We start from the raw sequence: 25,853 nt of genomic DNA, 5'->3' as shown, positions 1-25,853 counted from the left end.
TAGCCTTAGCTATATTCATATGGCCTCGTGTTTCTAATCAATCCTCACACTTCCAATGCTGGAAAATTATGCTTTTGGAATAGATTTGATTAGGCTCAAATGTGCAGCATGTGCTGCAGCCAATTTGCCTGTTGCACAAAGAGAATGATCTTGTTTACCTGGCTCCACTTTCTTTGAAATAATCAAATTTTACTAACCTTGTAGTTTTTGGTTTTTTAGTTTTTTTAAGAGAGAGACATGCATTAATGTGCATTCCTACCCAAACCATTCTATGACTCTATGGTTCTATGATTAATGGAAAGAGCAAAGACATGTCAAACATGCATCAGTTTCTTGCATATTTTAATTTTGCAAATGAATGGATTGATCTTGAGTATATTAAGCAAAATTGTAAGGCAAAGGCCAAGTGTCAGCCACTGATTACACAGGTATTGTAAATGAGGAAATGCTGACCCAAACCAGGGCTGTTACAGCAGTCCTTACAAGATAGCATAATATATTTAGGTAAAGCATATTTCTTGAGAAAACTGCAATCAGTCTGAGTTGTACGCTGGATCTTCAGTCATGCTCAGTGTCCTAATCCCCACTAAAACTGTTTCCACCCCCCCCCCATTTACTGTGACAAGAGTAAAATATGAAAACTGAGCAATGCTTAATCTCTTGGGAGAGTCTGTATACATTCCTTGCACTTTCTTTGAACACATGCATACACAAGATGTGGTATTACACCTACTTTTACAGTGACTAAATTCTTCTTAATGTTTTTCAATTTGCGTGTTTAAATCCTGACCACTGTAAAGGCATGCTGTTCCTTTCTCCCTCAGGAATTCAGAGGTATGGACACCTACTGAGAAATACAAAAGTACTGATGTTCCCTCTGTATGTACAAGGCATGCATTCATTGTGTAAAACAGTAATGTAACCTATTTCTTTGTGGTGTGAGATCGACTAAAGATGAATGACAATCATGCATTTTCAAAGAGCACTATTTGAACCAAAGGTCTTTTTTGGCAAAGCTGTTTTTTTCCAGGTCAAAAGGATTAGTGTTTTTTTAACCAAAATAGGCAATTCTTCACTGTAGTATGACAGTTCTAATATTAATTCCCTTGTGAAATTAATATCAAATTGCAGTCACAGCATGATTTGTCTTCCAGTTATCTTCTGGTGGCAAAATTTTGTATATGGGTTTGTGATATTTTACCATTGTGCTGTGAGGAGCTTCATATTGGAAAGACATGGGTCACAGTCAGTGGATCCAAATCAGAACCTTACTTTTGGTTTAGTTTGGAGGGAGGGGGGAGGGAAGCGGATGTGTCAGCCTTTTGAGATCTGGTATGAAAAGATATCTGGTGCCTGGGGAAAGAGAGATGAAAAAGTGAGCTGTGTTAGAAAAACAGAATATGTAAACACCTTTCGTGTTTTGGGGTTTTTTTCTTTTTTTTTCCATTTAATGAGGCATTTGTTCATATTGTGGGTGACATTGGTGACATCATTAAGTCTAGTCAAACACGTAAACTTACTTGAGAATGCTGGGAATGTATTTTGGGAAACTTTTTTTGAGTATAGGCTGTTGCCAACAGCAGTTTCCAGGTTGAAATCACTAGAAATGGATTTAGATACATTCCCCACAAATTAATTACAAATAGCTGCCGTTCATTTTTCCATAAGCCTTATCTGTATTATGGGGTAAGTTGATCAGTAGTTTCCCCATACAGGAACCATTAGGCAGGAAATAGAGAATCCTTTGCTTAAGGCCAGTGTAAGCTTTCAGGTTGGTGGTGACATTTAAGGGCCAGCTCATAAGGGCAAAACAGACTCAAAGTGGGGATAGTACTTAAATTTATTACTAACAGGATAAAAGCCAAAGAGTGACAAATCAAACAGTCTTAAAAACACCTTCCCCCACCCCTCCTTCCTTCCATGTTCTCCCTCCTCCCCGCCAGAGGTGCAGGGGGATGGGAAATGGGGATTGTTTCTGCCGCTGCTCAGAGAGAGGAGTAATTCCCCTGCTCCCGTGGGGACACTGCCACAGGAGACAGTCCTTGATGGACCTCTCCAGCGTGAGTCCATCCCTCGGGCAGCAGTTCTTCCCAAACTGCTGTCCTGTGGGTCACTCCTCCATGGGGTGCAGTCCTTCACAAATGAGCTGTACCAGCGTGGATCCCCCACAGGGGACACAAGTCCTACCCGGGAAAAACCTGCTCCAGTGTGGGGTTCCCTCTCCACAGGCCGCAGGTCTCCAGTAGGACCCTGCTCTATCTTGGGCCTCCCATGGGGTCACAGCCTCCTTCATGCATCCACCGACTCCAGCATGGGTTTCTCCATGGGCTGCAGATGGGTCTCTGCACCCCGATGGTCCTCCATGGGCAGCAGGGGGACAGCCTGCTTCATCATGGTCTCCACCACGGGCTGCAGGGGCCTCAGCTCCAGCACCTGGAGCACCTCCTCCCCCTTCTTCTGCACTGTCCTTGGTGTCTACATTGTTGTTCCCATGTTCTCACTCCGCTCTTCCCCGGATGGAATTCTTTCTGCGCAACAACATTCTGTTCTTAAATATGTTATAACAGAGGCTTTACTATTACTCCTGATTGGCTTGGCCTTGGCCAGGGGCAGGAAGTCTGTCCTGGAGCCAGCTGGCATTAGCTCCACAGGACAGGGGAAGCTTCTAGCAGCTTCTAACAGAAGCCATCCCTGTAGCCCCCCCTCCCCACTACCAAAACCCAGCCACAGAAACCCACTACATAATGCCATCCAGAGGGACCTGGACAAGCTTAAGAAGTGTGCCCATGTGAACCTCATGAGGTTCAACAAGGCTAAGTGCAAGGTTCTGCACCTGGGTCTGGGCAACCCCTGGTATCAATATAGGCTGAGGGATAAAGGGATTGAGAGCAGCCCTGTAGAGGACTTGGGGGTGCTGGTGGATGAGAAGCTGGACATGAGCCAGCAATGTGCATTCGTAGTCTAGAAAACCAACCATACCCTGGGCTGCATCAAAAGCAGTGTGGGCAGCAGGTCAAGGGAGATGATTCTGCCCTTCTACTCCACTCTGGTGAGACCCCACCTGGAGTACTGCGTCCAGCTCTGGGGTCTTCAGCATAGGGAGGACCTAGACCTGTTAGAGCGGATCTAGAGGAGGGTCATGAAGATGATTAGAGGGCTGGAATACCTCTCCTATGAAGACAGGCTGAGAGAGTTGGGTCTGTTCAGCATGGAGAAGTCTCCAGGGAGACCTTATAGCAGCCTTCCAGTACCTAAAGGGGGCTTATAAGAAAGACAAACTTTTTAGTAGGGCCTGTAACAATAGGACAAGTGATAATGGTTTTAAACTGAAAGAGGGTAGATATAAGGAAGAAGTTTTTTACAATGAGGGTAGTGAAACACTGGCACAGGTTGCCCAGAGAGGTGGTAGATGCCCCATCCTTGGAAACATTCAAGCTCAGGTTGGATAGGGCTCTGAGCAACCTGATCTAGTTGAAGATGTTCCTGCTCATTGCAGGAGGGTTGGACGCGGTGACCTTTAAATCTCCCTTCCAACCCAAACTAGTCTATGATTCTATTCTATAATTTGACTCTGTTTGGGGAGTGAAGTGCATTGAACAGCGTGTCTAAAACGAAGTAATATGATTTGATTTTAAAAGAAGTTTATAAAAACAGTATTGGCTTTATTCACTCCCATGGCACTTAAAAAAACCAAAACCCAACCAAAAAACCACAAAAACAACCCTCCCCCCCCAAAAAAAATTCAAACAAAAGAACAACAAAACAACATGTTCTACTGTATGCAACTACTGTGCATTAGTGTAGTGGATCTCTGGTGTTCTGCACTGTACCATATCTTATTTTGTTGTGGTTTTCAGATTTCTTTGATATTACTTCCTCATTCCACGTCGTCCTGAATAGCAGTGGACTTGCAGCCTTAAGGATCAAGCTCTGTTTCCACTGGCTCCTGTGCTGTGGCATACCGACATACTGAGTTACTTTAGGAATTAATGTAATGTGATGACCTGTGCTCTGGGTATCCATTTTGTATTCTTAGTTCGCAAAAGAATGATTGAATATGAGAATTCTAGTTTCTTGGAAGAACCAGCTGCATTTTATTCTTTTTTTTTCAGCCTGTCATAAAGATTGCATAGTTTAAGCATATTCTTTTAATTTTATTCTTGGGGCCATCCTGTGCAGGGCCAGGAGTTGAACTTTGATGATCCTAGTGGGTCCCTTCCAACTCAGAATATTCTGTGATTCTGTGAAATCTCTTGTAGTGTACAAGGCACGTTCTTAATGAGCAAATGAACAGTACTTTCAGATGTCTTCATGCTTGTGTCAAAGTTCACCCTGATGAAGAGACAGCTGATTTAGAGAAAAATCTTTCCATTTGAAAATTGTTGCTAAAGACCCTGATGTTATTTATGCCTGCCCTGCTCTATAGTATCAGGGAGCAGTTTCTAAAGTGATGGTACATAAGAAATGTCAGTGCAAATTAGCTTTCACTTCAAGCTCCATAAACAAAAAATGTAAGACAAATTTTCTAGTGTAACCAAATTACTGAAGTAGGAGCAGCAAAAATATCTTATTCCTATTAAACTGCACAAAACCAGTGTTTACTGAATCTCCACTTCTCTGGATTTTGAGTGTGGAAGTATATGTTTACAAAATGCATGTCTTACTAATGCACTTATTTGGTTCCTGTAATGTGAAGCTGGAAGATACATAGTTTTTGTACAAAAATTAGTAGAAAAACTTGGATAATTTCCTGCTGTAACTTTATGTGAATTTTTGTTTGCCTTTGTCTGATGGGCTATAAATCGTGAACTATGTCTTTCCTAATACAAAAGACCCATTTAATGCCTTTTAATTGAGAAGGTTGGCTTGATACAGTCTTTAAACTGCTTTGGATGGGCCACACCTGGTGTTAGGCATAGCTGGGAAACAAGCAATGTAGCCTTAGGGGAGAAAAAGTGTTAAAGAATAGAAGTTTGCAATTAGTCATTGGCTGCTGCATTTTTAATAGAAAACCTAATTTAGCAATTTTCTTTAAAATCAGGTGCTCTGTGGATGTGTATAGTCTTAAATCCCCACTGCAAGTTGGAGCAGAAGGTCAGTTGGCTAAAACAGCTGAAAAAATGGAATGGTGTGGATGTTTGTCCCTGTGAAGATGGAAACCATGGAAATGAGCTGCCCAATTTAACCAATGCTTTGCCTCAGGGTGCAAATGCTAACCAAGGTGAGCCTAAATATATGCACTGATTGAAACATATAATATAGCCTCTGTCTTATATACTTGAGCCTTGCAGCAGAATATGGCAGTCTTTCCTGGGACAAGTAACTTTCTTGTTGAGGATTGGCCAGCCAAATTTATTCTCACTAATGCTATCCTTGCAGAAAGGATAAATAAGGTTTACTTTTATGCTGGGGCTGCAATGTTTTCTAAGCAACTTAGGTTTTCTAACTTTTCACTTGGCCCTTCTAAATACTTGTTGCATAAAAATTGGATGTCCCTGAAGCATGTAATGTAAAAGCCTGTTGTTTCTTTGCTTGACTTTAATCTTATATACCTTCTGGTGTTGAGTTTTTTTATTTTTTGCAGTTACAAAGCCTTTGGTACTTAAAGGGAGATCAGTTGTGACTGCATTAAACTGTGTGAGAAACTAAAGCAGTTATCTGTGGGATGTACTCTGTGTTGTGTGGTCTGCACTGACAGGCATGTGGGGGTGCACAGGTAACACTGCCTTCTTGGAGGAGGTGTCTCTTACTTGATATACGCTTTCTAATCGAAAATGTGGTTATCAAACCTGACAGAAGCCTTCTCCAGTCATCTTCAAGCAAAGATTGCTACTTTGCTAATAACTGAGGAAGACATAGGATATTTACCTGGGGAAAAAACCCTCATAATCATCAAACCCCTCAATATTTTGATACATATTTCATAAAAGTTAAAATTAAATGCTTGTGAAAGGTGGTAGAGTTGGACTTAGATGGGTTTTTCCTTGTTTCTTTTTCTTGGAAGTTTACCTCTGAAGGAAATAGATGGTTCATTTTTAGATCTTGCAGCTAGCTGGGGACAGAAGTTCATTCAATATATAACTTCCTACAGAGGTGTTTGGCTTTCTGGATCTCGTGATGTTCAACCCAACCTGGACAGGCTAGTGGCAACTCTGACATGACATTTCAACATTCATAGACACAGTGCCATGTAGACAGAGCACTTTTGCCATAGGAAGATGTCCAGTAAAGGATTGTCAGTACTATGGTCTCAGTACCTTGCCTTCTTTGCAGTATTTGTATATGTTTATGACAAAAAAATATCCAAGTGCTCAAAGTTAATGTCACTTCTCAAAGAGAACAACTAAAAATATTTCATGTGATGTTTATCTGTCACTCATCCTAGTAGCTCTGAGAAGGAGAGAAGCCAGGGATGCTTGAGTAGCTGTGTGCCATATACTTTCTAGTCTGTTTTTAGGGGAGTTCTGCACGTACTGTTTAATGTCCTTCATCTTTAACTGTTCCCTTTGCAACGTCCTATTTAGCATTAGCCATGATAGTTTGTAGATCTCTCTGAATGCGAAGTGAATGGCACACACTTTGCCTGAGCTGTTGGGTAACAGGATGTGAAATGTCATCTGTGGGCTGCTTCTTGCAGAGTGGGTCAAGGTAGACTGCTGTCAGTTAGGGGTTGGTGAATAGGCAGAAGGCAAGAATACTGTGAATGACTGATTCATATATGAATGAGTAAAAGCTGATGCAGCTTTCTGAACTTGTGAAAATGACAGATTCATCAAACAGGCCACATCGGACGGTGTTCACTCGAGCCATAGAGGCATGCGATCTGCACTGGCAGGACAACCACTTACAGCACATTATCAGCAGTGACCTATACACCAACTACTGTTACCATGACAACACCGAAAACTCACTCTATGACTCTCAGGGGTGGCCCCTCTGGCATGGTAAGTGGCTAAACCGGAAAGATAGAAAGATGTTTCCATGACTTGCTGCTTTGTTCAGTTTCTATGGCATTATTTTGGGGGGGGGGGGAGCTGAATGAAAAGCCTGGAAAAAAGAACAGAGGCTCCCTTGAATGTTGGCTCAGAAATAGTCCTTTAAATTTCTCTTGCATAGTTTTAAAAACAAATCAAGGGAAACTAAAAATCCCTTTTGAGTAACCTAGCAAAATAGGCCATTGCAGATATGGAAGCATTGCTATTCCTCAATTATTTTCTCCATTTTAGAACATGTTCCTACAGCCTGTGCGAGGGTGGATGCATTACGATCTCATGGATACCCCCGAGAAGCACTGAGGCTAGCAATAGCTATTGTTAATACACTAAGAAGGCAGCAGCAGAAACAGCTGGAAATGTTCCAGGCTCAGAAGAAAGGTAAATGCGGGGAAGAGAGAAGGGCAAAGGACATGACAAGGTGACAATAACACCGGACTGGAACTTTGCGTGAAAAAACTGCTTTTGAAACTAAAGCAAAAGAGGTGACTTTAACTCTTCAGTCCAAACGATCATAGTGGTAATGTCACATTCTGGATGTTGGAGGTTTTTTTTGCTGGGTTATGAGCTCTGCAGGGCAAGGGCTCTGTTCTGCCTTCTGCAATACATCTAACATGATGGGGCCTTTATTCCAATCAGGGTTTTTGGTTACACAGTGTAAATATTCATCCTGTGTAATTTATAGGCTTTTAAACAGAGATTTGCATTTGAAATGTCAGGTATTTAAAATAATTTTTTTCCTCTGATGCATAATTTAGCAGAACTATTTCTGAGGTGGAAGCCTAAAGTTGACTAGGCAAAGTCTGCACTACAGAAATTCTTCAAATTTGGCAGTTTCTTCCAGAAGTCTCTTATGATGCTTAAAACTTTAGTGGATTCACATCACTGGAAATAAGATTTTTGAAACACTAGCTTTATAAAATCTTCTGTGGTGTTCCTCTAAACGCTACCCCTATTTTTTGAAGGAAGATTCTAGCAAAAATAATCCTTCACTGAACTTTGTAGTAGGTTTGAAGAGGTAGTGGAAGAAGAAAGGGATGACTTTGTAGTTAAAGAATGCATGTGGAAAAATTGGAATTACATTCTCAGCTACTACAAGAACACCTTTCATTCAAATTTTTTTTGAGATCTTTGTTGCTACTCTTAACTATGTGTATCCTCATGCATTGTAGGCAAAAATACCAGTGTGTAGTCACATGTGCCAAGCTCACTAGGCCCTGGCAGATGAACCTTAGGATTAAAGGGTGGGTCCAGTTCTGCGCATACTGCGTCTCACCTAAAAAATCCATTGCGCAGGCTCGAAGGTTATATCCATGATGAGTCACATGTGTAAATTTTTTAAGTGTATGTGCAGGTGTTTTTCCAGAAATGATAATTTAGAGATTGAAGTGAAGACAAGGTAGACATCTGACTGAAAAAAAATAATTAGTTGGCAGTTCCTATGTGTCTCCATTTCACAATACCCAAGAAAGAAATTTTGAGCACAATTGTGGATCCTAGATTTAAACAAAACTTAAAAGCACTTTGCATTATTACTTGGGAGAATTTTTCTGAGTCTTTTTATTGGGATATATATCTTTCCTTAACGTAAAGTTTGTAATTTCTATGTTGCTACTCACTGCTTTGGGTTTTTTTCACTCTTATGTTTGGAATTTAAAAAAATCTTCTTTTAATAGTGCAAAATATGCTGGTCTTCTCCATAAGAAGATTAATTCTGCAGCTACAGTTTCAGTTCAGCAACCATCACATGCTTCTACTTAGCTTTCATTAATGTGATTGATCTGACATTTCTGGAACTAGTTACATGATTTAAAGTTAAATCTCTATATGAATGGAGGACTTAAGCCTTTGTTTGGCATGACACAATTGAAGCTCATAAATAGACATAATAGATGAAATGGAATATAAGTGAGTCAGTACAAAGTCATTGATATTAATCCTTTTGGTAATATGTGCTTCTGCCTGTCGTTTTTAGCACATGCTATTTGTTAATAAGACAATTATTTACTACTTTGTTTTTCATATTACATATCAGTTTATTTTTTATTAAAAAAAAACCACTGTCCTGAACACTGAGTTCAACAGTGTGGTTGTGTTTCACTTTGTAGCTCCACACATTTAAATAGCCAAGAAGCAAGCTTTTAAAGCTTTGTGATAATACTTATGATTACTCAGAAAGATGACACTTTGTGAATGAGAGGGCACAAAGGCAGGTACAAGTCAGTGTGTAATAAGCAGAGAAACAGAGCATATGTAATGGCTTGTATACAATTTTTAAATGGTCACTTGGGAATTCGGAGAGGTCCCAGCTGACTGTAGGCTGGCAAACTTTGTCCTGATTTTCAAGAAGGGCAAGAAGGAGGACCCTGAAAACTACAGGTCTGTCAGTCTCACTTCAGGGCCTGGTGAAATTATGGAGAAGATTATTCTGGGAGGTATTGAAAAACACCTGAAAGACAACACAGTCATCAGTCACAACCAGAACGGCTTCATGAGAGGAAAGTCCTGCTTATCAAACCTGATTTCCTTTTATGACAAGGTGACCCACCTAGTTGATCAAGGGAAGCCAGTTGATGTCATCTTTTTGGATTTCAGTAAAGCTTTTGATACTGTCTCTTACAGGATCCTTCTGGACAAAATATCCAGCACACAGCTGGATAAACACATCATGCAGTGGGTGAGCAACTGGCTCACAGGTTGAGCACAGAGGGTAATAGTAAATGGGGTAACATCAGACTGGTGACCTGTGACTAGTGGGGTTCTGCAGGGCTCCATCTTGGGCCCTGTTCTCTTCAACATCTTCATAAATGACTTGGAGGCAGGACTGGAAGGTATAGTAAGCAAGTTTGCAGACAATACAAAACTGGGAGGAGCTGCTGACTCCCTTGAAGGCAAGGAGGCCCTGCAGAGAGACCTCAACAAATTAGCGGACTGAGCAATCACCAACCACATGAAGTTCAAGAAGGAAAAGTGCTGGATTCTGCACCTTGGATGGGGCAACCCTGGATGTACGTACAGACTGGGGAATGAGATGCTGGAAAGCAGTGTCACGGAAAGGGACCTGAGGGTCCTGGTCGATATCAAGTTGAATATGAGTCAGCAGTGCCCTGGCAGCCAGGAGGGCCAACCATGTCCTGGGGTGCATCAGGCAAGGCATCGCCAGACAGTCAAGGGAGGTGATTGTCCTGCTCTGCTCTGCACTGGTGCGGCCTCACCTTGAGTATTGTGTGCAGTTTGGGGCACCACAATATAAGAAAGACATTAAGCTATTAGAGAGCATTCAAAGGAGGTCAATGAAGATGGTGAAGGGTCAAGAGGGGAAAACATAAGGAATGTCTGAGGTCACTTGGTTTGTTCAGTCTGGAGAAGAGGAGACTAAGGGGAGACCTCATCACAGTCTACAACTTCCTCACGAGGGGAAGAGGAAGGGCAGGCACTGATCTCTTCTCTCTAGTGACCAGTGACTGGACCCATGGGAATGGCCTGAAGTTGTGTTAGGGGAGGTTTAGATTGGATATTTTAGAAAGGTTCTTCACCCAGAGGGTGGTTGGGCACTGGAACAGGCTCCCCAGGGAAGTGGTCACAGCACCAAGCCTGCCAGAGTTCAAGGAGCATTTGGACGATACTGTCAGGCATATGGTGTGACTCTTGGGGATGGTCCTGTGCAGGGCTAAGTGTTGGACTTGATGATCCTTGTGGGTCCCTTCCAGCTCAGCATATTCTGTGATTCTGTGATAATGCACCTGATCTCTCATAGTTCAGTCATGTGTACGGAGAAAAAGCTTGGGAGTTGAAGGGGAACTACTGCCATAAGACTCTTAGTTAAAAAAGGGATTTGAGTAATCTCTAACTTCTTTTACCACAGCCACACTTCCTTCAATTTATTGTGCTAAACAATTTTTTCGTGTTGTAACTGATTGATGGATGAGGGCTACAGAACAAAGTATCCATGAAGGTATTTGTTGACTGAAACTTTAGAATGACAAAAAATGCACTTAAAGGACAATTTTTTTCTTTTATAACCCCTTTAAACATTATACCCTTTTTAAATTTTTTTTTTATTAGGAACTGTCATCGTGTGTTTATTACTTCAATAAATATTTAGATGCAATAAATTCATATTTTATTTATTAAAATGGAACATTTCAGAATAATTTATTTCAGTGCCATCAGCTTCACTTAAAACGTGAAAATGGTACTGCATCTTTTGAGTGAGGAAACAGTTGTGATTATTTTACCAAAAAAAAGTCTTTGCTATAATTTTTTGGCAGACATTTTCAGAAGTTACTGGTATCAAGTAAGAGATTTCGAAATATACTGCTGTTGAAATTTTGACCCATAACGTACTTTGCTAGTGCTCGAAATGTTTGACCTTCATCCATTTTCTTTTTTTCCTCTTTTAACATATTTACAAAGGGCAATAAATTCACACTGAGAGATACTATTTTCTCCTTCTAAGCAGAAACTACTGGAAATACTTTGAATTCTGTGCTGAGAGCATTTTAATCAGTTTTATTTCTATAATTGTTTTGAGGGGATAATATGCACTCTCTTTCCCTTCCTCCTCCCTCCATCTTTTCTGTCACAGAACTTCTCCACAAAGGAGTAACCTCAATAACAAATCTTGAAGGTTGGGTGGGACATCCTTTGGATCCGATTGGCACCCTCTTCAGTAGCCTGATTGAAGCCTGCAGGGTAGATGATGAGAGCTTCCATGGATTCTCAGACTTCACGGGTAAGGCCATGCAAAGGGAGCAATCTTCTCTAAGTCTTCAGTAACCAGAGGCATTTTTCTATCTTACCTTTCTCAATTAACTTGGAAGCCAGCATCTTTATAGTATAAGAACTCACATTTGCATTCCCTAAGAAAACATGAGGGAGAGAGAATGTTTAAAGTAAATTTTTGTTATAAGTTATATGAAAGCCTTCAAAAATTACCAGTTACTCATTCTTGAAGGCAATTCAATATTTTGCGCTTGAAATAAAACGGAATAAGACTTTATAGCAGCAACCCTCTTTACATACATTGATCTGTCCTCTTTTTGAGAAATTACAGGAAATCACAGAAATGTTGAGGTTGGAAGGCTCCTCTGGAGATAGTCTAGTCCACCTTCTCTGGTCAGAGCAGGGTCACCTAGAGCAGGTTGCCCAGGACTGTGTCCAGTTGAGTTTTGAATAGCCCCAAGAATGAACACCATACAACCTCTCTGGGCAACCTCTTATTGTGTTTGACCATCCTCACAGTAAAAAAGTGGTTTCTTATGCTCAGAAATTTGTGAACATTGCCTCTTGTCCTGTCACAGGATACCACTGAGAAGAGTCTGGCCCTGTTTTCTTTACATTCTCCCAGCAGATATTTATATATTTTGGTAAGATCCTACTGAACCTTTTCTTTTCCAGGCTAAACAATCCCAGCCATCTCAGTCGCTTATATGGGAGATGCTCCAGTCCTTTAATCATCTTTGTGGCCCCTCACTGAATCTGCTCCAGTAGGTCCATGGGGAGCCCAGTACTGAACATGGCACTTCAGGTGTGGGCTCACCAGTGCTGAGCAGAGGGGAAGGATCACCTCCCTCAATCTGTTGCCGATGCTCGGCCTATGCAGTCCAAGATGTTATTTGACTTCTTAGCTACAACTGTTCATAATATTTCAAATTGATGACAAAACACTTAAAATTCATAACATACATATTCTATAAAGTACATGGTCTATAAAGGTTATGAATTGGAAAATAGTGTACTATTGATACATGATTTAGGACAGGATGTATATGCCCATTTTAATTTCAGTATTTGCTTCCCAGGAGCTTAACTGATTTATTCCTTAGTCTCTTTCCACCTCTGTGGTAGTTTCTTATCACCTTCTGTGTGGTCAGAAACTTGATTCATTCCTCTACCTATAGATCCTTTATATGCACATCCCCAATCTTCTTGGGGCTTTTCCTCAAAACTCATTTTATTCAATTAGATTTTCTTCAATAAACTTCTAATCCCATATCCACCAATTCTGGAAGAATTCTTTGCAATTAGAAAAAAAACCAAAACAACCCCATGAAATAAAAGTAGTGTGTGTTGAAAAGCAAATTCCCCCTACACACACATATGCAATCTACCAAATGCATTTTGCCATCTCATTTGCTGCAACTGTCCATCTCCTTACATCTGTACATTGCAACTTTTTGTTCCCAAACTAGACTGTAAACTGCTAGAGGTTGATATAGCATTTTGTCATATGGTGTATTGGTGAAGTGCCAAATGAATCAGTAGTACTCTTTAAAGCAAATTATGGCTTGGTCTGTGTGGAATTTACAAGTAATCTTTACTAAAAGTAGCATTTCTAGTGTTAATAAAAGTCAGAAACATTATGCATGTTTATCATAAATACAACTGTAACAAATAAAAAAGCATGAAGAGAGCTCTAGCAAACAGAATGCTTTAAAGTTGTGGAGTTCCTAGGCCTACTGTATTTGCACAATCCTAATAGCTTCAACTGAAATCTATGCAGGTGTATAAGCACCTTCCCTTTCCATTTATACAACATCAAAGCTTTAAGGAAATGCAGAAATGGGTGGGGAAAAAAATTGAAATAGATCTTCCAATTTTGGCCTTATTAACACAAAGCTGGAGAAACTGCCTTTCTCCAAATAATGCATTTTAAAATGAAAATTTTTATTTTTACTCAAGTGGGCTTTTTAAAACCTAATTGTTTTGTGTATTTCTGCGATGTGGAATTGGATTGGGTAGTTTAGATTGGATGACTGGATATTGAGATTGCACTAGTAATTTAAATAATTTTTAAAAATTAAGACTGACAGAGGAAGCATTTGTAAATGTGGCATTATAGGCAGATTATGGATTTTAATGATTTCCTGATGTGTTGTTCTTTGTGTCGCCCTTTACAGAGAACATGGGGCAATGCAAATCTCTGGAGTACCAGCATCTGCCTGCACACAAGTTTTTAGAAGAAGGGGAATCTTATTTAACGCTGGCTGTGGAAGTAGCATTGATAGGGCTGGGACAGCAACGAATAATGCCAGATGGCTTGTATGCACAAGAGAAGGTTTGTCGAAATGAGGAGCAGCTCATTTCTAAGCTACAGGAAATTGAATTGGATGATACTCTGGTGAAGATTTTTCGAAAACAAGCAGTCTTCCTATTAGAAGGTAGCTCAATGTAGATGCTAACTGCTTTTTAAAACTGTCTTCACTTACACAAGCCCACTGAATTAGTATTCCAGTGGAAACTGCCTTACATACTTAAGATGTTTTTTGACGTAGAACTCCAGCAAAATTTTATTTCCAATCTCTTATGAAAATCAAACATACTTCAGATATGACATGACTGTAGAGATAAAGCATCTACTGACCTACAAGCCTTTAGTTTTAAGTTTTATTGCATTTTGTTATTTAGATTTGTTTAGTGTCCTAATTATACAACCCAGGCTCACAAATAATATAGACATCAGTTATCAACAGTTCTTGGGTAGTAAATTTTTAAATGTCATTTCAATCCTGAAAAAGGACTGGCAGCTTTGTAAATGTATGAAGATTTTTACCTCTGTTCCCAAGTGAAGAGCTCAGAAAACTCAAATTTGCTGGGAGAGAAAAATAACATTTTCTTTGTAGCAATTAGGAAAATGAGTTGCCTCCGAAGTTTGTATCATACCTGAAAATTGAAATATATGGGCAAATATTGAGGCTTAAGGCCTAGTCTTGTGACTAAATTTTGATTAAGACAAATAACTTGCATTGCAATAAAATCTGTACAAAAAAGTGCATGCTTTTGCCTTATCTTTTAAAAGGCTTGACATACAGCACTTAAGCCTCACGTTCAGAGACTAGTCTTGTGCGTTCTAAGGTTGTCATTCTAGTTTTTGTGGTTTTTTTAAATCAAGGAAAAAACTTTAAAGGAACCAGTTATTCAAAGGCACGGTCCAAGTTTTGAGTGCTAGCTCAAGGGATACTGCTCTGGGTAAGTTGTGAAGATTGTTACATAGCAGTCAGGTTTTGCTTTCTTTCTGTAAGACATTTGTTTTTAAAAACTATTTCTTTAATGGAAGAGATGCAGTATGTTGTTTAGGGTTCTCAGCTTTGAGTCACTGTTATTGCCCAGATCCTTAAAGACTTTGGTACGTAGTGGTGATGGCATTTGAAACTGTAGAGGAGCTGCACCATAAGAAGACTTTCCATTATGGTATGACTGTAACTGCTGCTTTATGGCCTTTGGACAAGAACATCTTCTTGCTAGATCCAGCTATTCCCACCATAGAGGGATCCTATGGATTATAAAATCAATTTGATACATCTATTTACTGGTCAGGATGCTGTATGAGGAAAAGGCAGGATTTCTCTCAAGTATTCTCTGATACTTCTAGTTTACTCCTTTGATCACTGATATTCTCTTTGTTTTCTTAGAGTATTAAATAAGTGATCATAGCAGGAAACCTGCTAAAATAGCTACTGACAAAATTGCTGTGGTGAGCAGTGTGCAACAATGGTAGTAACTTCTAGGACTGCTGGCTGCTATTTGTGCAATAATTGTCCAATAATACTTAATGTAAGATTCTTATTCTGTATCTTGCAATGTTTAACACCTGTACCTCTAGCCACTGAAGTAAAAAACTCTTGACACAATTTTCCTTTTAATAGGAATAACAGTCTAAAGGTTGCAGGAAAAATGTAAAAATGGAATTCTTATGCACCGTGAATATTCAGAACTCAGCAAGCAAATAGTTTCATGTAATTTTTTTTTAAATTGTCATTTCTGTTGTCAGTCTTGACACTGCTGTTATGAAGTACTGCACTGAGTGTGAGCAAAATCTGTTGCCCCAACAATGGGAGTAGCTTCTCCACAACAAATACAATTTTTAAGATTGTGTGGCTATAATAGACTAACAAAAGCAGCTTCAATGCAAGATCTGACCTAGTCTTCTCTGGAGACCAAGTCCAAACCAAAGGGTTATTTAAATGCCTAATGTCAGGTGAGACATTAATAGGGATCAGGTGCTGCTGTAGTGATTAGTCATGTAACTTCAATTAAAGATACCTGGTTTTCCCCTGTAGACACTTTTTTTTGTGGATTTGTGATAAAGCAATTATGCACCAACAGAGGGTGCATAGGAATTCATGTGCACAATATAACAACACAGAGGCAAAGCTAGGATTATCACTTTCTGCTTTTGCATACCATAGATTTTCTGAATGACCCCCATGGAGCCCTGGGACCATTCTGTCATTTGTACGTGCACTGGTAGTGTGCTTAGTAGTCTACAATTCACAATGTGTCTTGTTGTCTCAAAGAATAGATAGTATTTAATATACTTGTAACATATTTCAAAAAAATATCAACGTAACTTTACCTTTTCTACAGCAATCTGTCTCTAAATACCAATTCTAACTCAAGGTATAGTGAATGCTTTTAAAGGTCCAGAAGTTGGGTTTTAACAGTCTGTGAAGACTGATATTCTCTTTCTTTTTCCCACAGCTGGACCATATAGTGGTTTAGGTGAAATCATCCATCGAGAGAGTGTTCCAATGCACACATTTGCCAAGTATCTTTTCACCTCTCTCCTACCTCATGATGCTGAATTGGCATACAAAACTGCACTGAGAGCCATGCGGTATGTATTCACAAGTCATCTAGAAAGAACACAAGCAGCAGTTTGAAAAAGGGGGAAAAGCTTGGTAATCAAGAAGCATTGTTCTCTTTAAGGAGAAATTACTTTGGTTGTGTCATCTGTAAAAGCAATCCATGTCTGTACTAACTACAATATAATAATTTATAAATATACAAATAGTGTTTATATACAACTATAAAACAGCATTCTATGTTACAAATCCTTCTATTGGAATGTGTGGTTTTGTGTTAAACAACAGCTTTAGCACATGTGTGTGTTCTCCTACTGGTGTGGCTGTGTGTGTGTATGATGCTAGTGGCAAGGAAATGAGGAAAGAGGCATCTAACCAGCAATCTTGGGATCATCTGCTGCTTAGCTGCTTCCCCCCACTTTATATAATGAGCATGATGTCATATGGTCTGGAATATCCCTTTGGTCAGTTAGGGTCACCTGTCCTGGCTGTGCCCACTCTCAACCTCCCATGCACCCTGTGGTGGGTTGACCTTGGCTGGATGCCAGGTGCCCACCCAGCTACTCTATCACTCCCCTTCCCAGCCAGACAGGGGAGAGAGTAAGGTGGAAAAAACAACTTGTGGGTTGGGATAAGGCAGTTTATCTAAAGCAAAAAGTAAAGCGGAAGCTTGCATGTGCAAAAAGTGAAGTGAAGCAAAAGATAGAATGGTTTATTCTCTACTTCCCATGAGCAGCAATGGTCGGCCACTTCTGAGAAGCAGGGCTTCAGCACGCGTGACGGTTTCTCAGCAGGTAGCCATTGGAGACAATGAATGCCTGCCTTCCTGCTCCTTGCCTTAGCTTTTATATCTGAACTGACGTCATATGGTCTGGAATATCCCTTTGGTTAGTTTGGGTCAGCTGGCCTACTTGGGTCCCCTCCCAGGATCTTGCCCTCAACTGAGGAAGGAACGTTACAGTGCTGATGCTGTGCTCAGCAGTAGCCAAAACACCGGTGTGTTATCAGCATCCTTCTAGCTCCCAATGCAAAGCACAGCACTGTGAGGGCTACTGTGGGGAAATGAACTCCAGCTCAGCCAGACCCAATACAATCTCCACCCCTTATTCCATACCATTTATGTCATACTCAGATCCCATATCTGACTATCTCCCGCGCTTGCACAGATCTTGTTTAGTGGCCTTCTTCCACCCCTTCAGATCTTGGGCTCCATTCCACTGGGATGGGTACTCAGGGCAGGAGAAGCAACTGATCGTTGGGCACCAACACCAGCCCGGCTCAGGTCATTGTCACAGTCTCCTTGCTCCTCACAGAATTCGCTCTTCATTATCCTGTGACTTTAGTTCCTGCAACATACAACTCAGAACACAGATCATCTTTCCCCCAAGGTTAAATCTCCTTGAGGCACACACCAGGTCTCCCCATATTCCCTCGTTACCCACCAGGTACACCCTGGTCCCTGAGCAAAGACAATCCCATGGATGGGTTTGCCTTTTCTCATGGGAAGAGAAACCCACACTGACTTCCCCAGCCACTTCCCCATGTGTAGTACAGGGACTTTATCCCCTCCCACAGTGTGTAGGGGTTTTGTTTGGGCAGGACCAGGGCAGTTGGCAGATCCCCTAGTGCTGACCAGCCAAGTGGCTTCAGCTAAATTTGCCTCCCAATGCTTCCATGTCCCATTACCTAATGCTCTTAACGTAGTTTTCAACAGTCCATTATACTTCTCAATCTTCCCAGAGGCTTGTGGGTGATAAGAGATATGATAGATTCACTCGATGCCATGTTTCTTTGCCCAAGAACTTATGAGATGATTATTCTGAAAGTGAGTCCCATTATCTGATTCAATTCTTTCTGGGGTCCCATGTCGCCACAGAATGTGCCTCTTGAGGCCTAAGATGGTGTTTTGAGCAGTGGTCTGGTTTACAGGATATGTTTCTGGCCAACCAGTCATTGCCTCCACCATGGTGAGTATGTAGCTCTTGCCCTGGCATGTTTGTGGCAGTAGTCCAATGTAGTCAATTTGCCAGGCCTCACCATATTGGAAATCCAGCCACCGCCCTCTATTCCAGGGAGAGTTTACTCACATGTCTCGCTTAATTGCCGCACATGTTTCACATTCGTGAATAACCTGTGTGATGGCCTCCATGGTCAGGTCCACCCCTCGATCACGAGCCCATCTGTATGTCACATCTCTTCCTAGATGTCCTGATGTTTCATGGGCCCATCGGGCTATAAATAGCTCACCCTTCCACTCTGAGTCCAAGTCTACCTGGACTATTCCAATCTTGGCAGCCTTATCCACCTGCTCATTGTTCTGATGTTCTTCAGTGGCACGACTTTTGGGCATGTGAGCATCGATGTGACGCACCTTCAGAGTCATGTTTTCCACCCATGCAGCGATGTCCTGCCACAATGCAGCAGCCCAGATGGGTTTACCACTGTGTTGCAAATCGGTCTTCCATTGCCGTAGCCACCCCCATAGGGCATTAGCCACCATCCAGGAGTCAGTATAGAAGTATAGCACAGGCCACTTTTCTCGTTCGGCAATCTTTAGGGCTAGTTGGATGGCTTTCACTTCTGCAAACTGGCTTGACTCGCCCTCTCCTTCAGCAGCTTCATGTGGGACTCCACACAGCAACTTTCCACCTCCAATGGTTTCCTACCACATGGCAAGATCCATCATTAAATAGAGTGTAGCCTCTTTCGTTTTCTGGTAACTCGTTATATGGTGGTGCTTCTTGGGCACAAGCTTCAGGCAATGCTCCAAAATCCCTGCCTTCTGGCCAGTCCATAATCTCTTCCAGGATTCCCGGGAAATTGGATTTTCCCATTTGGGCTTGTTGTGTGATCAAAGCTATCCACTTGCTTCATGTAGCACTGATTGCATGATGTGTTGAGGGGATGTTCCCTTTGAACATCCAGTGCAGCACAGGCAAATGTGGTGCCAAGAGGAGACATGCTTCTGTTCGAACCCCCTCATAGGTTGCTAATATCTCCTTTTCAGTTGGCGTGTAGTAGACTTCTGATCCTTCATAACCCTGACTCCAAAACCCTAATGGTCGACCTCAGGTTTCTCCTGGTGTTCTCTGCCAGAGGCTCCAGGTGAGACCATGCTCCCCAGCTGCCGTGTAGAGGATATTTCGCACAGTTGGCCCTGTTCCAACAGGCCCCAGAGCTACCGCACGGGCTATCTCCTGTTTGATCTGCTCAAAGGCCTGTTGTTGCTCAAGGCCCCACTCTAAATGGTTCTTCTTCCAGGTCACTTAATAGAGGGGGCTCACAAACTGACTGTAACCTGGAATGTGCATCCTCCAGAAACCCACAAGGCCTAGGAAAGCTTGTGTTTCCTTCTTGTTAGCCGGTGGAGACATAGATGCTCTTTTGTTTACTACATCCATGGGCACATGATGGCATCCATCCTACCATTTTATTCCCAAGAACTGAATCTCCCGTGCAGGTCCCTTTACCTTGCTTTGTTTTATGGCAAGACCAACTTTGAGAAGAATTAGGACTATTTCCCTTCCTTTCTCAAAAATTTCTTCTGCTGTTTTGCCCCATACAATGATATCATCAATATATTGCAGGTGTTCTGGAACTCCCCCCGTTCCAGTTCAGTCTGGATCAGTCCATGGCAGATGGTTGGGCTATGCTTCCACCCCTGGGGCAGTCGATTCCAGGTATACTGGATAACCCTCCAGGTGAAGGGAAACTGTGGCCTGCACTCTCTTGCCAGAGGAATGGAGAAAAACGCATTGGCAATATCAGTTGTGGCACCACTCAGCTGCTTTTGACTCCAGCTCATATTGAAGTTCTAACATGTCTGGCACAGCAGCACTCAGAGGTGGTGTGACTTCATTCAGGCCACGATAGTCCACTGTCAGTCTCCACTCCTCATTAGACTTTTGCACTGGCCATATGGGGCTGTTAAAGGGTGAGCGGGTCCTGCTGATCACTCCCTGTTTCTCCAGGTGGCGAATTAGTTCATGGATGGGAATTATGGAGTCCCAATTGGTGCGATACTGCCGTCGGTGCACTCTTCTGGTGACAATGAGCACTTGTTGGTCTTCGACTTGCAACAATCCCACGATGGAAGGATCCTTTGAGAGGCCAGGCAGGGTAGATAATTGTTTGATCTTCTCTGTAGCCACAGTAGCTACACCAAAAGCCCATCGATACCCCTTGGGATCTTTGAAGTATTCCCTCCTGAGGTAATCAATGCCAAGTATACCAGGGGCCTCTGGGCCAGTCACAATGGGGTGCTTTTCCCACTTGTCCCCTGTTAAACTCACTTCAGCCTCCAACACTGATAATTCCTGGCATCTCCCTGTCACTCCAGAGATCCAAATGGGTTCTGCACTTCTGTGCCTCGATGGCATCAGTGTGCACTGTGCACCCGTATCTACCAAAGCTCTATACCTCTGTGGATCCAATGGGCCAGGCCGTTGAATCCACACAGTCCAGTAGACCCAGTCATCCCTTTCCTCCTCCTGGCCGAAGGCAGGGACCCTCTGTTCCTGTTCCTGGTCAGAGTATTCACTGTCTGACCTTTGCAATGCCAGACCAGAGGTCCCCTCACGAGGATCAAAGGAATTGGTCTCAGTCCTTTTATGTCTGAGAGGTCACTGATTTCTTTCTTGGGTCTCTGTGCCAACTACATGGACAGCTTTCCTGGGTGACCCCTTCTTAACAGTTCTCTTCCCTCTTAATTCACGTACTCAGGCTTCCAGCTTAGAGGTGGGTTCACCATCCCACTTCTTCATGTCTTCCCCCTGGTCACGCAGAAAGAACCAGAGTTATCCACGTGGCCTGCGCTTGAGGCTTCCTTTCCCTCTGACTGGGACAGGAGGGGACCGATCTCTTGGGCTGCCCCTGAGAGCTGAGGTGCTGGCCTGTGGGAATGAGGAAGTGCCCAGAGTTTCTTCTATATTTTGAAGCCAGGAGGACATCACCTCTACAGTTCGTGGATCCATCTTTGGGTAATATACTGTTACCAGGCTGTTAGAATATGACACAGGGGCACTTTGAACCACCTTCCTCCACGTGGCCATCGTGCAAGGAACATCTTCTGAGTCTTTGGGGATGTCATCCCTTCTTAAGTTACTATAGATGATTTCCAGCACTGCTAATTCTCTCAAGTACTGGATACCTTCATCTGCAGTGGCCCACTTTCTTGGGGAGCTCATTAGATCTTCCTTGAATGGATACCTTTCCCTCATGCTTGAGAGGAGCTGTCTCCAAAGACTGCAAATTGTTCTTTCTTTTCCAATTTCTCTTTCAATTTCCCAATCTCTGGCAAGGGATCCCAGCTGTTGGGCTTCATGACCTTCCAGTAGTTGACTATCAGCCCCGTTGTCCCAACATCAAAGCAGCCAGGTAGGAATCCGTTCACCGGGCTGGTGGCTGTAATCTTTCCACAAGTCATGGAGTTCTGATGAGGTCAGGGACCAGGTAACCTTGGTTTCCTGTTTGATTTGTCTGACTTCCTTTGTTGAAGGACCAGTTTTTTTATCTGCCCCCTCTCCTCCTTCTACTCCTTTTCCTTCTTCCTCTTCTTCCTCTTCCTCCCTTACTAATCTCTGATATGGACCTGTAGCTTGCCTTTTCCATTTCTTCTTTTTCACTACTGGGGCAATGACTGTAGTTGTTGTGGTTTGAGTCCCTATGTCAGCCATAGTGTCCTCCATTGCAGTTTGGTTCCCTGCCTCCACTACAGTCTTCTGAGAGTATTGAACTGTGGCTTGATAAGCACAGGCCATGCCCCAGTACAGGGCAAGAAGCTGCTGGTTTTGATTGGGGTAGGCAAGGCACCCTTCCATCAGGTGACGTGTCAGTTTGCTAGGGTTGAATACCTGTTCAGGTGTGAAGTCCCAGGTAATGGGAGGTGTCAAATGCCCTAGGAACCTGCCCAAATCCTTCCACACACCCTGCCACCCAGGAACTTGGCACCTCAGGGTGCATCTCAGTATATCATCACCTAAAGTTTGTTTTCTCCTACACCAGGATAACACCAGATTCCAAGAACTCTATAATGTGCTGACAGTATTAATAACAGTAACATTACTAAACAGTTCACATAAGGATTATCAAGGAGCGTGGGAGACTTCATTATAAAGCTATTTATATCAATGTCGGGGAGGGGGGAAGGGTGTATTTCTCCATCGTTCCCAGATAGCCCCCCAGAAGATAACTCCCCAAGCATAACAAGGCCGTTAGTGCAAAAGCAGAGCAGGGAGCCATTGTTTATATTAGTATGTTCCCAAAACTTAGCAAAATAAAGTGATAAGCAGTGCAACCAGCAAACTCCGTGTCCCGCACAGGAGCTTGCTATTCAATAACTACTATTACTATAGCATGCTATATATATATACATATATATATATATAAAACTGCCTGTATCTTACCCCACATTGGGTGCCAGAAAGGACTGTGGTAGGTTGACCTTGGTTGGATGCCAGGTGCCCACCCAGCTGCTCTATCACTCCCCTTCCCAGCCAGACAGGGGAGAGAGTAAGGTGGAAAAAACAACTCATGGGTTGGGATAAGGCAGTTTATCTAAAGCAAAAAGTAAAGCGGAAGCTTGCGTGTGCAAAAAGCGAAGCGAAAGCATGGTTTATTCTCTACTTCCCATGAGCAGCGATGGTCGGCCACTTCCGAGAAGCAGGGCTTCGGTATGCGTGATGGTTTCTCAGCAGGCAACCATTGGAGACAATGAATGCCTGCCTTCCTGCTCCTTGCCTTAGCTTTTATATCTGAGCTGACATCATATGGCCTGGAATATCCCTTTGGTTAGTTTGGGTCAGCTGGCCTACTTGGGTCCCCTCCCAGGATCTTGCCCTCAACTGAGGAAGGAACGTTACAGTACTGATGCTGTGCTCAGCAGTAGCCAAAACACTAGTGTGTTATCAACACCCTTCTAGCTCCCAATGCAAAGCACAGCATTATGAGGGCTACTTTGGGGATGTGAATTCCAACTCAGCCAGACCCAATATACACCCCCAGCCCCCTTTCCAGCATGGCAGTATGAAAAGCAGAAAAGGCTTTTGCTCTGTATAAGCCCTGCTCAACAATAACAAAACCCATCTCTGTGTTATCAACACTGTGTTCAGCACAAACCCAAAACACAGCCCCATACCAGCCACTGTGAAGAAAGTTGACTCTACACCAGCCAAAACTAGCACACTCTAGAAAGCTAAATGGGGTGAAAATAGTCCCATGTTCAAAGGACTAAATGGGAGGGCATGCATAAGAACAAAACAGCTACTATCAAGTCAGGCCAAAGGTCTGCTTAGATTGTTTGGGCTTTTTTGCCTCCAAGAGTGTCTAGTAGTAGATATTAGGGAAGGAATCTAAGAAATATGAAAAGTGACTTTGCATACTGGCTGCTTATGATTATAAGTGATGAAATTAATGGGAGAAGTACCAAGGCAATTAAAAAGGACTTCAAGGCGCTGGGTCAATTAGTCGATGGGACAGGAGCACAGGTGGTGTTCGCCTCAGTTCCTGCAGTAGCAGAGATGAATGAGGAGAGGAGTAGGAAAACCTGTCTTATCAATAGGTGGATAAGGGATTGGTGCCACCGGCGGAACTTTGGGTTTTTTGACCATGGGCCAAATTCCATCATACCTACTCTTCAAACCAGATGGGCTTCATCTATCTAGCAAGAACAAAAGGACTCTAGCCCATAAATTGGCGGGGCTGATAAGGAGGGCTTTAAACTAGGTTTGAAGGGGGAAGGGATTGAAACCAGGCTCCCCAGAAAGGAGCCCAAGGGTGGACAGCCCAAGTTAAGAGCCAAATCAGCAGCCCAACTGAAGTGCATGTACACCAATGCACGCGGCATGGGTAACAAACAAGAGGAGCTGGAAGCCATCATGCAGCAGGAAAGCTATGATGTAGTCACTATCACGGAAATGTGGTGGGATGACTCGCATGACTGGAGTGCTGCCATGGGTGGCTACAGGCTCTTCAGAAGGGACAGGCAGGGTAGAAGAGGTGGAGATGTAGCTCTATATGTTAGTCTCTTGACTCTGTAGAAGTTGAAGTCAGTAACAATAAGGTTGAGTGCCTGTGGATCAGAATCGGGGGAAGGCCAACAAGGCTGATATCCTGGTGGGAGTCTGTTACAGACCACCCAATCAGGATGATGAGGGTGATGAATTATTCTACAAGCAGCTGACGGATGTCTCAAAATTGCCAGCCCTTGTTCTCGTGGGTAACTTTAACATGCCGGATGTCTGCAGGGAACTCCACACAGAGGAGAAGAGGCAGTCTAGGAGATTCCTAGAGTGTATAGAGGATAATTTCCTGCTCCAGCTGGTAAATGAACCTACCAGGGATGGAGCCCCGCTAGACCTCCTGTTCACAAACAGAGAGGGCCTGGTGGGAGATGTGGTGGTCGGTGGACGTCTGGACCACAGTGATCATGAAATAATAGAATTTTCAATACTCAGGGATGCAAGGAGGGCCGTCAATAAAACCTCTATGTTGGACTTCCGGAGGGGAGATTTCGGCCTATTCAGAAGACTAGTTCAGAGTGTACCCTGGGAAACAACCCTTGAAAACAAAGGGGTCCAGGAGGGATGGACATACTTCAAGAAGCAAGTTTTGAAAGCACAGGAGCAGGCTGTCCCAGTGCGCCGAAAGGCGAGTCAGTGGAGAAGACGACCAGTCTGGCTGAACAGGGAGATTTTGAAAGAAATTAGGGTAAAGAAGAGAGCCTACCGATTATGGAAAAAAGGACTGACTACTCAGGAAGAATTTAGGAATATAGTTAGGTCATGTAGAAAGAAAATTAGAGGGACGAAGGCACAACTTGAACTGAATCTCGCCACCTCTGTGAAGGATAACAAAAAGTCCTTCTACAGATACATCAATAGCAAAAGGAGGGGCAAGGAAAACCTCCATTCTTTACTGGACATGGGCAGGAATATAGTTATCAAAGATGAGGAAAAGGCTGAGGTATTTAACACCTTCTTTGTCTCAGTTTTCAACAGTAAGACAGGTTGTCCTGAGGACAGCTGGCTTCTGGAGCTTGTAGACAGAGACAAGAATCTGAACAGCTCCCCTGTAATCCAGAAGGAAACAGTGACCTACTGAGCTGCTTGGATCCCCACAAGTCTATGGGACCAGATGGGATCCACCCAAGGGTGATGAGGGAGCTGGCGGAAGAGCTCACCAAGCTGCTCTCCATCATCTACCAACAGTCCTGGCTCACTGGGGAGGTCCCAGGTGATTGGAAGTTGGCAAATGTCACACCAATCCACAAAAAGGG

At 42.8% G+C, this 25,853-nt stretch overlaps 1 protein-coding gene across 2 annotated transcripts in view; it reads left to right on the top strand.

Annotated features, from left to right (window-relative positions):
* The window catches only part of LOC113960995 (zinc finger SWIM domain-containing protein 6-like), a 203,023-nt gene that overhangs the window by 145,853 nt on the left and 31,317 nt on the right, over positions 1-25,853 (top strand). Inside the window, exons 5-11 of one of the 2 annotated variants that reach the window (XM_027670958.1) lie at positions 5,042-5,221; positions 6,768-6,944; positions 7,227-7,373; positions 11,581-11,767; positions 13,449-13,455; positions 13,924-14,155; positions 16,476-16,611. In XM_027670958.1, the coding sequence (XP_027526759.1) occupies positions 5,042-5,221; positions 6,768-6,944; positions 7,227-7,373; positions 11,581-11,767; positions 13,449-13,455; positions 13,924-14,155; positions 16,476-16,611 (1,066 nt within the window). Of the gene's footprint in view, positions 1-5,041; positions 5,222-6,767; positions 6,945-7,226; positions 7,374-11,580; positions 11,768-13,448; positions 13,456-13,894; positions 14,156-16,475; positions 16,612-25,853 lie in introns of both variants that reach the window. The other variant, XM_027670957.1, reaches the window with a different exon arrangement.

The sequence above is a fragment of the Neopelma chrysocephalum genome, unplaced genomic scaffold, assembly GCF_003984885.1.
Source record: "Neopelma chrysocephalum unplaced genomic scaffold, ASM398488v2 Primary Assembly neopelma1_97010, whole genome shotgun sequence".
NCBI classification, from domain to species: Eukaryota; Metazoa; Chordata; class Aves; order Passeriformes; family Pipridae; genus Neopelma; species Neopelma chrysocephalum.
The sequence above is the reverse complement of the archived record's forward strand: the minus strand, read 5'-3'. Positions and strand labels throughout refer to the sequence as shown.